The sequence below is a fragment of the Vigna angularis genome, chromosome 2, assembly GCF_016808095.1.
Source record: "Vigna angularis cultivar LongXiaoDou No.4 chromosome 2, ASM1680809v1, whole genome shotgun sequence".
Classification (NCBI taxonomy): Eukaryota; Viridiplantae; Streptophyta; class Magnoliopsida; order Fabales; family Fabaceae; genus Vigna; species Vigna angularis.
Genome location: NC_068971.1, coordinates 29,693,576 through 29,710,573, shown reverse-complemented (window position 1 = coordinate 29,710,573; position 16,998 = coordinate 29,693,576). Strand labels below are relative to the sequence as shown.

Sequence of the window (16,998 nt, the reverse complement as noted above, 5' to 3'; positions counted from 1 at the left end):
CATCTTGATGGAAGAGGTAGAGACATAAAACAGTAACTGGGGTTGAATATGTTGAACAAGATGAAAATCCAAGAAACACTAAAAAAAATTACTAAACAATATAAACTTATTTTAAAAATCAATTTATAAAAACAAAAAATGAAATTGGTATTAACCCTTATTTACCGTTCTTGATTTCATTTTTATTTTTCCTCATAAAATATGGGTTGAACAGTTGAAATGAACACAAAGAAATGAGCATTACATAAATTATTAAATTAGATACTGGTCATAAATAGGGCAGTCTGAACCAGTTATCCACGCAAACCCAAAACATGCAAGATTTAGTTACAACCGAAACATAAGCAGAACAAATGCCGCATCAAGATCACATTCGAACCGAAAAACACAAGACAAAACAAAGGAACTAAAATATCCACGGCATGCAACCAAACCCAACCGAACATAAAACCCACAGTTTCAATGATGTCTGAAGATAAAGTAAAGAAAAAACAAACAGAAGAAACAAGGAACACGATGTGATGAAAGGGAAAACCACGAGCACTGCACCTTAACCTTTTCTATAGATCATCTCCATGAGATCCATCTCCTTCCTCATCTGGACCTCTGGTACCATCTGCATGGCAACCTCATAATCAATGGCGCTCTCTTCCCCAGCGTTCACCATCACTGGCACATAACCACCATCGCCACCACATGGCACGTGGTGCTGCAGGGTCCAGCCAAGCTCCTCCTCCTCGGAGCTGAAGTCACCTTCGGAGCTCTCGTACCGAACCCGAAAGAGACCCGTTTTGGTGGTGTCATTCAGGTTCATCTTGCTCATGGAGTTCTTCAACTCCTTCTCAGATTCTTCCGCCGCAGTGACTTTCCTTATGTAGCTCTCGAGTAGCGTGGGTGACCCCTTGGAGCTCCTGCGCTTGTTCCTCTGCCTCTTGGCTTTCTGGCGACGCTTGGTGGCGTTCCAGTGGTTCTTGATGGTGTTTTCGGTCCTTCCCGGCATTCTCCTTGCAATCTCTGCCCATTTGTTCCCGAGTTCCTTGTGAGCTTCGATCAGGATTTTGTCCTCCTCTTCGCTCCATGACTCCTTCTGCATTGGTACAAAACAATAATGCGTGGATATGTGAAGTCAGATATGTCCTACATACTGTGCAAGATCTCAACTTCAACTCTGCTTCAAATAATATATACGCATATACATCATGTACTGAACTTGGTAATGCATGAATGCTTTGCCTCTCTTATTATAATCCACGCCCAACAAATTTTAACACTCATTTGATATTATCATTTACTATTATTTATTTTTCTTTATAAATACAAAAATTTACTTTTTGTTATAATCATTTTATCCTCTGATAAATTGTCAAATGTTAATTATAGGTGTAAAATAATCTTTTTCCTATTATAATAAGTCACAATGAAGATGGCGGTGTAGAAAGAAAAGAGAGATAACAACATAAAGGGAAATTCAATAAAGAGTGAAGATATATAAAGACTTCAATTTTCACTCTACATTTACTTAACACCTGTAAAATTATATTTTTATTTTAAAATATAAAATAATTTAAAAAGAATTAAATAAAAAAACTAAAAATATTTTCTTTCTAGGTATTGAATAGGTGTGTTAATGTTTAAAGTTATTCATGTAACATTTTGCTTCAATAAATGCTATAAATTATGTAATGAAAACAAGAGAAAGATATAAACAAAAAAGTAATATATATATATATATATATATATATATATATATATATATATATATATATATATAAAGTTTAGTCTGACATTTTGTTATGATGCAAGAAACAAGAAAAAATAAGTGACATTTCGAAACTCATATAGGACGAACAAGGAGAGGCCAATTTCAAGTGACAGACACATTTATAAAGTTTAATACTAAATTTGTTAACATATTAATTATATTAGTAAATCTTAAAAAAATCAATTAAAATGTATTTAAATAGATTATAAACTTAATATATTTTTTTAAAACTTAAAATAAAATGAAAAAATCTATCATAAGTTTCGCATGTCATAAAAAAATTATGATAAACATTGTTATATATTCATTTCACATTAATTATAATTTTTAGAAAAATATAATACTAATTCTCTTATAAAAAAGATTAATGTTACTGCTACATAAATAACATATGTTGCCAAATTATGTCACTAAAATAAATTAAATTTTAACAAGTACCAAGTGCAATTTGTTATACAATTTATTTCTCCAAAATTTTCATTTCATTTTATTTGAATTAGAGAAATAAAAATGAGTTCTAATATGTGAGTCAACATAATTCACTATAAATTTGATCTGGAATAGATTGAAAAAATTGAACTTTTTAAAATATGAATTAAATTGGATTGGAAACACTTAATTCACACGTAAATGATTCGAGTCAGAAGATAGAAGAATCAACCAATAATAATCAAATTGAGTTAATTTATTTTCTAACTCAATCCATATAATAACTAGGTTAGCTGACTTTGGACACTCCTAATTTAGATAATGCAGATAACTAAAAGGGTTTTATATTTGAAATAAGGTACAGTAAAAAAATACGAGAAAAAGAAAAGGGTTGTTATTGTATTTCAAATCTTATAAATATATATAATTTAGAATCAAATTAATTTTAAAGAAAGAGTAATAAAGTCCTATAAATCAAGTTAGTATAAAAGAAATGGTAACAAAGTTTGTAACTATTTTTAACTTTTAAAATAGAAAAAAAAATATAATAACATTCTCATACTTTATCTGTCAAAGAGAAATTATATAATTTTATTTTTAATAAAGACTATAAAAAGACATACAGTGCCTATTTAAAAATTTATTATTAATTTGAAGAAAAAAAATTACCAAAGTGATAAAAAGTATTAGTCATTAAATATTATTATCTAATTTTAAAATAGAAATATTTATTTTAATGTGTTTAGCTTTGCGATTTAAGATGTTTATTTTACAGCATTTTAAGATACGTTTTTCATAATATAATTTAATAATATTTAATTTAAAAAATCTACTTTAATTTGCAAATTAAAATAACATGTTTAGGGGGAGAAAATTCTGAATGTTATAAAACTTTTAAATGTATTTTCGTAAATTTGAAAGACTTTTACTCCGAAAAAAGTACAACCAAAAGTACAAACAAATGCCCCTAAATGCTCATAGATTTCGGGGAATTAGTTGTAAATGAAAAAGAACGTAGATAGAAGGAATGTTATCTCATAAACTCCTCAACTATACAAAACATGCCTAATAAAACCACTAGTGTCAGTTGAAAATGTCAAATTTTGTAATAAAAATTATATAAATACAATAATTCAATCTGTTTTATGAATTTAATCTAATATATAAAGCATTATAATTTAAGGGAAGTTTAAGATCCTAAAAAATATTTGAGAAATGAACTATCCACATGGAGACACATGATTGGGTAAATGTCTCTTGTGTAACTTTAGCCGGTGATATAACAATTACCACTAATTTTAGAAGAAAAATATTTTTTTTGACACCTAAATTTTTTATATTTATTTGATATTATTATTTTTTTACTTTTTATTTCCTTTTTTCTTTTATTTTTTATTTTCTTTTTTTTAAAATATAACAATTTACACTTTTATAACTATTTTATTGTTATTATTATGCTTTGGTAACATTTTTCATATCAGAATTCATCTCAACTTACTTGGAAAAGTTTATATTCAAAATAGAAAAAAAAATGGGTTGATTAAGTATTTTGTAGATGACACCATTAATTTCTATCAAATATTCAATGACTATTTAGATCAACCATATGATGCATTACGCAAATATATAGGATGAAATATTGCTGGAAAATGATTATATTTAACTATGAATGTGTAAGAGAGAGAGAGAGAGAGAGAGAGAGTAAACAAAGTAACCCTAATGTTTGGCCGGAGATGATTGTGCCACCTCTCTCTGCACTGTTTCCCAACCCTGCCATTCAGCAACCTGGCGATGTGCGACCATTTTTTGATCCCGAAGCGTTTGACCAATTGGACAAGGACGCTACAAAACCACATAAAGCGTTCACCATTTGTCCAAGCAGATGAATAAGGGACAAAAAAACACTAACAAACCTCACTAAAGACAGGACCTAAATCAATGAGGAAAATTTTCATTAAAAGCCTCATATGAAACTGCAAAGAATTTAATAACAGACAGAAAAAGATAATTAAGAGAGAGAGATACAATTTGGTATATACCTGTCCTCTTCAGCACTCCACTGCCCTTTGATGATGTTTGTCATCCTCTGCTGAATTTGGGCATTACTCTTCCTCTGCACCTGCTTCATGTTAAAAGCAACCACAGGTTTGTTAGCATTAACATTTCCAGTTCCAATGACTGATGAAAGCAAATGATGGTGACAGAGAAGTACCCACCTGAGGATCTGAAGTTGCACTTGGGCCAGAGTGAACGGGAGATTTCTGGGAAAAGTCCCAGATGACCTTGTTGGGGTGACCATGCATGGATTGAGCATTGGTGTTGTTTGGTGCATAGGCCATGGGGTAGTAGGGGTTGGCATACCCTCCCTTCAGGGACTCATTGGGGTAAGTGGATTTGTAGGAAGATGGGCCACCTGAAGAATGGGCTGCTGAGGACAAAGAGAATAATGGGGTAATGATGGAGGAAGAACCCTCTGTGAAAAAACTTTCAGGCTGGCCATGGTTTGACTCGTTCAGGTGATGGTGCTGCTGAAAATGGTTGAAATTGTTTTGGTACATGAAGCTGCTGTTCTCTTCTGACACAGGAATCTCTGTTTTGATTTCAGGGAAAATCCCAGAAAGGTAGTGAATTTTCTCAGGGAAGCTTGGACTAAACTCCATGCAAAATTTGAGAGAGGGAATGAGAGAGATTTTGTGATTGTGTGTCGAGAAATATGGTCTCAACTCTCAGTGTTTGTGTCTGTGAAGAAAGGGGTGGAGTCCTAGGTTCTTATTATAAAATCAAGTGTAAACAAAGGAGATTCATGAGACACGTGGCAGTTGTCATAACAGTATCCAAGGGCTCAGATTTGTTGTTTTTGTGCCTGTTCACCTTCCACTCTAAATAACCAACTGAAAAAAAAGAGTTGTTTTTTTATTCATTTTCTGTAGTGTTTATGAACAAGAAAGGAAAATGAAATGATGAGTTTGTTACAGAATTCTGTGCTTGGAGATGGCTTTGGACAAATGTTTAGAAACACATGAATGACATGTAGCTGCGACTCTCAAGATTAGAAATTGCATATTACGTTTCCATTAACTTTAATTTTTTTACCTTTCAATTTCATTGGTTATTTTCTGATTATATTAGTTATCATATTTATTACTAACTTATTCTTATTTATAAATACAATTACTTCAAGAAAATCAGTTAACTATATTAAATTTTACTAATATTTTAATATTTTCTTAAAATGTCCTTTGATAAAAGAGTATAATTAAGATCAGACATTGAGTTAAGATATTTTCGAAAAAAGTGGTCTTTATAATAAAGTAAAAATAATTATAAATTATTTATAAATATGATTTTTATCTATCAAGAGTGTCAAAACAAGTTATCATTTTCATGATAATATTCGTAGTAGTTAAAGACTGGCAGACGTAAAATGCATTACAATTATATATACATCATGAATTATTTTTTTTATGCGTTTGCCTGTAAAATAACCTGGATTTAGTGTGGGACAGCTAAAACAACTTATTAGATCCTCTAAAAGTATCAGAAAAGGGTAAATGAAATCATTTTTTCCTTTTCATTTCATTTAGTGAGTCAAATTGGGTCATTTGTATTACCAGTATAAGCTGGAAAATTAGTTGTATAAACTTATGATGGTTCAGAACCGTCTCATTCTATATCATCATTTTATAACTACTTTTATTAATTTTTGTAATAAATATTTTAATTTAAGATTTTTTATCAAACAGAATAATTAACTCTGAGAGAGTAGTAGCTGTCAACAATCTTTTTCCAATAACTAACCAATAAGAAAAAAATTTACAGTTTTCTTTAAACTGTCTGAATGTATTGGTTGTTTAAATAAATTATATATCTTGAATTTCTCCCATAAATTTAAGAATTCTACACAAAAACCACTTTAGTTCAAGAATTCATAAATTAGATTTTAATATTAAGTTTTCTGTCTTAAAGAGAATTATTTTAAGGGTAGGACCAATTGAGAAATTTTTTTATTTTAATAAAATATATTAAATTAACTTTAAACATGACATATAGGACACTCTTAAATTACGGTTTTTTGAATAAATGCCTTCACCTTTTACTGAAAGTAAGAAGAAATAAATGTAAGAAATCACCAAATAATTTATGTTTTATGCTTAATGATCATTGATTTATTATAAGACAGATAGTTTTGCTAAATACATATGAAAAAATTATCTTAATGAGAGTAATAAAAAACCAGGTTCATGTTCTTAGAAGTGGGGTTCGTATAGTCAATTATCTGTAACGATAGTTTTGTCCTATTGATGATGCTGTTGAAACCATGAAGGCCAGTATTGCAGTCATGACGAGATTAAACGAAGGAAAGAAAGCACTAAATTGCGTGTAACTGACAATTCAACTTTCACCCTTCTCTTAATTTATAGTATAATTAATTATTTAATAAATTTTCACAAGAAAAAAAGCTTGTTATATCATTTTATACAATTAAAATATTCATATTGATTATAAAATAATACTAAAAACAATACCGTAAATATCGTGTATTAAAGAAATTGAAATTTTAACGAGTTATAGTAATGAGTAAATAACATTAGTGCGTTTTTTATTAGCTTTTTACTTAAAATATTCATCTAAATTATTCTTTAAGAAAATTATCAGTTAACATATAAATAGTGTATAAATATTTAATATATAAACATTATATTTAGGATTAAATATGTTTTGAATCATGAACTTTGATACCAACCAAATTAAAATTCATTCATCTTTCAAATTTTAATCTTCAAACTTAAAAATTAAATAAATATAATTTGTTTTATCCAATAATCATTAATTTTTTTTGAATTTGTTAAATAATATTTTTGGCTAACAACAACTCCTTAAAATAATTAATATTATTAAATTAAAAAAATTATATTAATTTATTTTTAAAGTAAAAAATATACAGTAAAGACAAAGATAATATTAAATATTTATTAGTTATGCTAATCTTTCAGTTCTATCATATAACTTACCGTTTCATAAATATTAATTAAATTATCACTTGACTCTATAATAAATTACGTAGTTATATAGTTAATATATACAACTAATTATCTACTTTATATTATTAAAATATACGTACTGAACATAATATATTGCAAAATGAAATACAATTGGACTACGTTATGTACTTTCAAAATTTGAAATTGTTAACGGTAATCTTTATTTTAAGATAATTAATAAAATGAGTTGGAATGTACTAACTCAGATAGGTGCTTCAATTCAATTATAGTTTTTTCTTATTTAGTTGTTATAATGAAGGTTATTAACCAGTCAAAGAGGGCCATCCTTGTTCTTTTATTTTTAAATTAAAAATATATGAACATTTAAGTTCAAAGTTCTTTATTACATATTTTTTAATATTTATTGTTCTTAAAAAAATAAAATATACATTTAATATTATTATTAGTTTATTTTATAAATTAAATTTCTCCATTACTAATAAGAATAATATTATAAATTAAATAAAATCATTAAGATATTTTTACATTCCTTAACTACATTTTATTTTATTTAAATTGACCTATAAAATAAATAATTTGTCTTTTTCTATTGAAATTTGTCCGTAGATCATATATATATATATATATATATATATATACTTGATTCACGATAAAATGAAATATAATAAATGTACTAAATTGAATTAAAGATTTGAAATTGTAATTTATCTTTTGTTTTATAATAACTAATTATAGTTCTTCAACAATATTACTAAAAAGTAGAATCTATTATTATTTATGGATGACAAAACGAATCAAACTAACTCGTTTAAGTCCGACAATAAAAAATGGATTAGGTCATGCTAGTCTACTAATTGAAGTCATGTTGAATTTTATAATCTATTTGTCGGATGGTGGATTGGTTCGCTTGTTTTCTTTTTTGTGATTGAAAGTCTAATATCACATGTAATGATTGAAATTTTCTATTTTTTACATGAAAATGGACTTTCGTCTGAACAGTTTCAAATCTTAACCGAGTTGTATCAGATCTTGATCGAGTTTTATCAGACCTTGATTGAGTTGGGTTAATATGAAGTATTATGGCACGAGTTCAATTTTTTTTATAATGAAGTCGGTCTGCCGTGTTTGGCAGACTAAGTTAATTCGGGCTACTAGATTGAAAATGCTATTTTTGTTCGTCTTTTTTTCACCGAGTGATAAGTTGATCCACCTGACTTCATCTTTGTTATCTTCCTACTATAATCTGATTACAAAATATATCTTAAATAACCACAATATCGCGTTTTTTTCGGAAAATCCTCAAAATAAGGAAATATAATATTAACCAATATAGGAACTATTAAAACAAAGAAGGTTATAAATAATATGTTAAGGTAGAAAAAAGGAATCACAATTCCAAAAAATAAATAGTCTTGGTATTTGTTCACGATCAGTCATTTTTCGATTAGAACAAATTGACTCCCTTAGTGGAAAGGTAATTCGCTCCTACTCAACAAATCATTAGTAACATACGCCAGGCTCCTCTATTGATGATGATGATGACAACTAAGGATGGCAAGGGGTCGGGTCGGGTACGGATAATGCCTACCCACAACCCGACCCGAAAATAAAAACTCTACTCGCAACCCGTCCGGTACCCGTAGATACTCGTAAATATTAAAAAATATATATTTTATACATTTTAAAAATGAAATACAAAAAATATATAAAATTTAATCTAAGAAAATATAAATTAATTTTATTTTAAATTAAATTAAATTAAATAAAATATAAATTAAATTATTATTTTTATTTCATTGCAGTAACTCAGTTGGTTGGTATCCGGGTCTTTATGGCATGAAGTAAAAATACATCTTTAGTAGTTAGACGATCACGTATACCTCTTCCAAGTAGTATTACTCAAGCAAGTACAAAGGCACACATTTTTTCTTCCCTTTTCATTCCACCATGCAGGAACAACTTGTATATCATTTGCCTTCTTGGATTTCTTAGACAATCCTTATAAATCTTTTTGTTGTTGGTCCATTTGTTGACATTAGAATTTCTTTCATGAGACCTGTAACCTTCTACTTTGAGACCAGTAAAAGATAGCCACATTTCATCATCAATTTTAATATCAACACCTTTTACCCGGGAGCATATAACACCATTGATAACCTTCATATTGACATAGAAGACTTCTACCAGATCAGGATAGCAATCACCTGTCATTTTAACGAATTTTGCAAGACCCTATTGTGCAAGCCATTCTTGAAAAAGAAACCCTTCATTTCTGAATGCTTGTAGATTCAAGAACTTGTGAGGGACCTGATGAACAAATCTTCAATCCCCAAAAATGGAGTCAAAGACTTGTTAACCCTCGGCAAGTGTAACCGAATCGTATCAAGTAATAAACTTGGTAAGATCAAGTATCGTTCTCCCAAAGGACTCACGACCTAGATAGTTGTGTGATTTTGTTGATTAATTAAGACTTGTGAACAAATTGTTATAAGTTTCAAATGAAATAGACTGAAAAGTAAATATGTATGCATGTGATGATCAATGGGCAAGAAAAAACAAAACACGTGAATTGAAATATATGGATGAATATGTTGTTGGGGTTTATCAATTTCATCCTATCCACTCTCTTGTATTTAGGAATTCATCAATCTTTTCATTAATGTTAATGCCACTTTCTAAATTACTTAAAACCCGATGTCTCGGCGAAGAAAGCCTAATCATAATCACTAGTTTACAATGTCTTGTCTCCCTAGCAATTAATCATGCATTATAGTGAACATAAGTTTAAAGGCAACCAACTATCATACTCCTATGTCTAGGTTTGTAATATACTGATGGGAGAGATTCCCCAGATCTAGATTTTCCCGTATGTGTCCATATCGACAAAACCAATAATCATGACATCGAATGAGTTAAACAATGCATGCTTTGAGCAAAGAGGAAAAACCCTAAGTATTAATGAAAGAAAGCATGTATCATAAAAATGATCTTGAAGAACAAATTCCATACAAGAGAGTTTCTAAGGATTTACATTGATTCCCCAACAACAAAATAAGTTTAGTTCACCATATTCATGGTGAAACTAGATGAAATACAATGGAAAAGTGAAGGATAGAACCCTAGAAAGTTGAGAAAGGAGCCTTAGCATCCAAAATCCTCCTCTAAGGGGTGAAAGAGTGCGTTTTTGCTTCGTTCCAGCCAAAGATACAAACCCTAGGACGTCCTAAAGCTTATATACTATTCTAAAAGATACAGAAAAGTAGGCCCAAGCCTAGAAAAGTGCCGCTCAGCGGTAGTAGCACGTGTCAATTCTTCCCCTTAGCGCCATTTTTCCCCTCAGCGGTGCCAACGAGTACTGAAAAGTGCCGCTCGGCGATAATTGGCGCTGAGCGGTACTTGCTGATTCTCTTCTTTTGCACTTTTTGTGTCCTTTTCTGTCTCTATCTCTTTCCTACTTCACTTCTTTCATCAAATTCATCTTTAAACCTGCAAAAATAAGGAAATCAAACATAAAAGCTGTCCAACTCTGTTATTTCCAACAATTCAACAAAATCATGAGTTCAAGCTAATTTCTAAGTCATAAAGGTTGTAATTGAAGTCAATTTTAAGTATAAAAATAACAGTTTTTCAACTGTTATCAGGACCACCTCCATGAGTTTTCTAAAAACTGAAAAAAAAAACATTACAACAAAGATATTCTTTTTTTACCTTCCAATTAGTTGATTTTTTTTTCATTTTTCCCAAGAGTTTTCTTTGTGCTTCAGCACCAACACAACCCTAAATAAACTGGCTTAAGTACTTAAATTCTAAAACCCACCACCATCAAATCAAATTCACACACATCCAAATCTAAGCATTAGACAAAACAAGCAAAAAAAAAACGAGTGTCAATGACTATTTCCAAATTCAAAGTTTAGCCAAATAATTCATCACGCTGATGTACAATGAAGTACAATGAAGTTAAGCAAAAACTACCCGTTATAACAGTATTGAGGAAGAAGAAAACAATTCACCTTGCTTGGCTGATGTAACAATTTGATTATTCTAGCCTCTTGAACCTCTCCTATTAGTCCATCCACATCCTAGTAGAGTTGTCAATTTGACCCATGACCCCGAGGTTAGCCCTAACCCACTCTTGAAAAAGCCCCCTCTTAAGAAGCCCCTGAAATTGGGGCCAAAAAAAAGCCCCAGCCCCCAAAGCCCCCTCTCAAGGGGGTTAGGGTCAGGGTTAAGGTGGGTTTAGCCCCACTAAAAAAAATTTGGAAACTAAACTTCAATATTCTCATAGTAACTATTAAAAGTACTAAATTTTATATTCATGTAATTGATTTCTTATTTCAAATTATTAAATAAAACTAATTAATTATAGTATAATAGAATATTTAATATTCAAAATAACCACTTTTTTAAATAATTAAAAACAATTGCAAACCACACACTTAATTTTATACAACTAAATAGTATTACAAATTTTTTTTACTAAAATATTATAAAAATGCTTTATTTTGTTGTCAATTTTAATACAATTATGTCTTATATTGCAGACACCAATTATTAAAAAATTATATATAATTAGTAATATCAAAATAATCCCAAAGAGAAATAATAACATATTAAATTGATTTAATATTTTCACCGCTTTTACAGTTCTTAAAAAGAATCACTGTTTTGTTTTCTCGACTTCTAAAATATCACTCAATCTGTTTTTAATTATTTAAAATTAAAAATAATTCAAAATTTTATTATCTAAAATTTTTGGATCAAAAATAGTATTAATATTTTATGTGTAAATTAAACTTATGTTTTATTTTGTTTTTTTCTCTTTGATAATATTTTCTCAAAATCACCATAAGATATATTATAAAAAGAAAGTTAATTTCTTAAAAATTTATAAAAAAAATGAAAATTTTAAATAGACCTAAAGTACTAAAGAATGACAAATGTTATAGTGTTTCAATTCTTTGACTAACACATTAAATAATTTATTTTTAACTTTCAATTAGAACACAAACATAAATGTATGTTTATGTTTATCTTTATGACATTTAAGATGTAAACATTTTGAGTAAGTAGTACGACGAGATTGAATCCTATGGACGAATACAACTGCAGCCTGCACAAGGTTTATGAGTTTTTTCTTTTTACTTATTATTTATGTTATGAGCATGATTTGTTGGGTATAAAATGAAAAAGAAAATCATTTATATTTAATTTCTTTTTCAATAGCTTTCTAAGAAAATAAAGAAGCCTTATTTTTTTTAAATTAAGAGCTTCAATTAGAGAAAATCTTCTCTTAAATTTTAATTTGGATAATTATAGATAGAAAGTTAATTTCTAATTTATAACCTAAAAAAAATTGAAATTAAATATTTAAATTTCAAATTTATAAAATGATCCTCTAATTATATACTTAGAGAATCTAACTCAATAAATATTGTCATTTTGCTTTTGTTTCTTGATTCTAGAACTCTCGTCCTATAAAAATTTCAATTTAATTTTTATAGTAATTATTTTTGTAAGAGTTAATTATATTTTATCTTGTATTCAAAATGAACATTTTTTCTAAAAAAAAGGCCCATGGGTTGACCCTGACCCACAGGGATTTTGAAGATATTTTGGCCCTGTGGGCTTTTTCTACGAGGGGCTTTTTGGCCCTATGGATTTTTCTGGCCCCAACCCACGTGGGTTAGGGCCAAACCATGTAAAGGGGCCAAATTGACAGGTCTACATCCTAGCAATGAGGGATAATAGATATTATATATCACTAACGCATCTTTAGAGATTTTCCATATTTATATACATTGCAAAATGAAGGATTATACATGATATGAAGATACTATATAAATTACAAGCAAAGAACTACAAATAGAGTATTCAGAAAATAAAAACCTTATATTTTCCTTTTTACAGTTCCAGCCTGAGTATTTTTATGCATTGAATTTTTCACATGAATGAAAGTGTGAAAATTTCTATGTTAAGTTTGTATAGCTGATGAGGAAATAAAGTTCATAAGAATTCTTCCGCATATACAATTTCTATAGGAAATGTTATCTTCAAGATATGGCCATCGTATCCCTATTTTCTATCCTAAAATTGTAGTATTTGGTAATCTTTTGCCTACACCCAAACATATGATTCTCATGTGTACATTGAATATCATTATAGTGTAAAGTAATGCTTCATTAAGAATTCATTAATGAAAAATTATACACATATAATTGTGTAATCAAACAACACTTTAATACCTGTGGTTTAGAAGCTTGGGATGTTTTTTCTTGTTCTTCAAGAGCCTCCCAAATTCTGAGCGCCACTAACCTTGCACTTTCTATTTCGGCACAAGCAAAAGAGTTCTCTTAATTAACTAACTTCTTAGCATCTTCAAAAGCCTACAAAACCAATTTTCTTCTCAAAACATATTTAAATTAAAGAACTAGAAAATCAAAACTATCAATCTTCGTTTAGCACATCCTATCAATCTTTAAGTCAATTGTTCAACAACCTTTTCATTTCAAAGTTTGATTTCTTATTCTTTACCTTCTTATTCTTTACCTTCTTATTTTTATCTTTATTTTATCTCTTTAACTTTTACTATTTACTTTTACTTTATTTAAAACAAAAATATTTAATTTTTCAAAAATAAAAAACAAATTGATATTATGCGAGTCTCTTGGATTTCAATACTTGGACTTAAAAATACACTTAACTACTCCTGGACTTAGTACACTTGCCAAAATCCTTACCACAATACAGTTTGAAATAACTTATTTGCAAACAATACACAAACACATGTCAAACAACGAATTCATTATTGGTTTACAATCTGTAAAAAACATACCCAAATGAATTTTGGAATTTGATCAAATCATTAATAGTGAAAATTCATAAATTGTTCAAGTAAATTAAATTATGAATTAACAGAATGTTTTGGAGGAGATTGTGTAACAAAACATTCAGATATCAAAGAAGACCTGTTTGAGAAAGTTTACTAGCTTCTTCACTTCAAACTTCTCTTGGATCAATTCTCCTTCATTTTGAGTCAACTTAACCGCTAAATCTTCCACCTGTGAGGAATATATTGTTAAGTATGAATGTTTAGCATCATTAACATGAATTGAAGAGCTAAAATAATTTTCCTCATGCATTATGAAGTAGCTTCGAAGAAATATGCGGGGCTCAGAAAAAGGAAATGAAAACACACTTCACAAAAGAGCCTTGATATTATTCATCACGCTGATACGAGATCCAAATATACCCACCAGAACACATTTAGGAAAGACACACCCAGCTATTAAATTAATAAAAAAAACAACGACAAAAAAACAAAAAATGGACATAATCCTTCAGGATATTAATTCCAATGGAAAGCGAGAAATACAGATAAAGAAAGCAAGTTCGTGTCAGAAAAAGGTAAATAGAAGTGGCAAAAAGAAACTAAAATACAAAATGTTTTCCTCAGACCCTCAAGTGAACTTGATGATTTAATCGATGCAAAATCCTAAAGGAACCAAGGAACCTTAGAACCCTAGAATGGACCGATTGATCGGTGGAAAAGGGGATTTAAACGGTGGAAAGGGATTATAATCGGTAGAATGTGATTGTAATCGGTGGAAGATGTAGTTTGAAGGTGAAATGATGTTTAAATGAAGTTTCAATCGGTCAAAGATGAGGAAATGAGGAAATGCGGGAGAAACCCTAACCTGAAAGTGAGCAAGATGCTTTGTGATGGTGAAGGATGAGTTCTCGAGCCACTGAAATCTCGAGGAAGACGATGCACACAATGAAAAATGATCTCTGATGTGCGAGAGAGAAAAAGAAGATGTGAATGCTGCTTCATGAATGAGTGAATGTGAGATAGAAGATGTGAGGAACAACTTCAAACGCAAACAAGAGCTTTACCCAATCACCTCAACACTATCGAACGAAGAATAGTGGTAATAGGAATGAATTTTTGCACAGAAGAAAAGTATGGCGAGGAAAACAAATTAAATACGTAAAATAATCTGTTAAGAGGTATAAAAAAAGGATTTTTATTGTATTTTATTACAATATTTCCATCATACAACTTTTCATACCTGTTTTTATTGTAGTCACTGTAAAAAAGTTTATCATATTTACAAAACTGTCATCGCGCCACTTTCTATACCTACTTAATTTTAACAGGTATAAAATATCGCTATAAAAAGTGTATTTTTAACTGGTGAGTATAACACTTAAGCAATTTTGAAAACATTTTCATTTGAAAACACATCACTGCACTCAGCAATTAGGTGGTAGCAAAGACATGAGTTTTAATCGATTATACATATAATGTAATCAGTTAAAACTTGTAGTATGTCATAGTTAAGCATATGTTGATATCTGATGAATCTAACTGATTACTTAAACACTGTAATCGATTAATTCATATAGATATGCATTGTGCAAAGAGTTTTATCATTCAAAACCATGAATATGCATACTACAAATATAAACTCATGTATAACCACAGTAAGTATGCAAAACAAATAGTTCAAGCACAAACAAACATATAAACGTAACTTTGCATATTAAAACATTTTTGTTGTTGCGCAAGTAACTTATTGAAACATTTCTGTTGTTGTCATCATCAAACACACACAAGGGTTTGGGTTTAGCTTTCACATACCTCCCCCTATACACAAATAGGATGGTAGAAAAGCACAAATAAAGCATTAGAATTAGGCCAACTTAGGAAAATACGTAGCACTTTAGAAAATAAAAAAAGAACTAAGTCAAAACACCCAAACGTTAGGTCAAAGCATCCAAGAGAGTTTAAGCTAAATGTGTAAGCTTACTATACTTAAAGGGTATTCAGTTTAACGCTCGGGAAAATGAAACAATGTTAAAACATTGTTGTTGACATAAACACTCTAAAAGACTAAAACTTAAAACACCAAAGAAAACACAAACAATGCTAAACATTATTGCTCTAAATGAAGTACCTAAAAAACATTAGAAGGGGATGGGAGGTTGAATAGTGTTAATGCAAAACTATTTGCAACCCTTCTGATATAACACGTTATCGAGCTCTTTAAATCTTCTTTTAAATAATCGTAGGCTCGACTAAATAGGATTTTTCAATAATAACTTTTAGCATGTTATTCAGAATATATATACTGCAGTGTTTTGTTTAGAACTTCCTTTATGAAATAAATCGTTTAGCTTGGAAGATTCTTGTGTTTGGAAATAAAGCGCAATTAAGAGTTTTCATAAGAGGATCATTTAGGTAAGAGAAAAGATAATTACACAAGAGATTTTATACTGGTTCGCTCCAACTAAGCTATGTCCAGTCTCCTCCGTAGAAGGTTCTACTATAATCTCAACAGGATTATAAATGAGTATTAGTACCACTCCTGGTGCTAAGCTACCTCGTCGAGATTTCCTTTGAGTATTAGCACCACTCTTGGTAATCAGCAACCCACTTAGATTTCCTTTCAGTATTCGAACCACTCTTGGTACATAACTGTTGATGAATCGACAAGTGTACCAAATCGCACAAGTAATATAAAATGGTAAGACCAAGTATCGTGTCCTAAAAGACTCTCGACACTAGACAATCGTGTGATAACTCGATTAATTAAGACTTAAAGAAAATGAGATCATTGGTTTCAAATGCAAAGACAAAAAATTAAATATGAATGTAGTTTGATCAATAACAAAATAGCACAGTGATGAACGGATGTTGTTTAATATGAGATGAGTATGTTGTTGGGGTTAGATTTCACCAAGTTTCCTCTCATGTATGTAAGAATTCTTGTTTATGCATTAATGTTAACGTCATTCACT

The 16,998-nt window shown here is 29.6% G+C and overlaps 1 protein-coding gene across 1 annotated transcript; it reads right to left on the bottom strand.

The window, feature by feature from the left end:
• Positions 1-220: 220 nt before the first annotated feature.
• Positions 221-4,915, bottom strand: LOC108328553 (uncharacterized). Its single transcript, XM_017562435.2, has 4 exons — positions 4,408-4,915; positions 4,231-4,310; positions 3,907-4,033; positions 221-1,087 (listed from the first exon to the last, which is right to left on the bottom strand). The coding sequence occupies exons 1-4, from the start codon at positions 4,849-4,851 to the stop codon at positions 551-553; spliced, it is 1,188 nt and encodes a 395-aa protein (XP_017417924.1). The 5' UTR covers positions 4,852-4,915; the 3' UTR covers positions 221-550.
• Between the last annotated feature and the right edge of the window lie 12,083 nt (positions 4,916-16,998).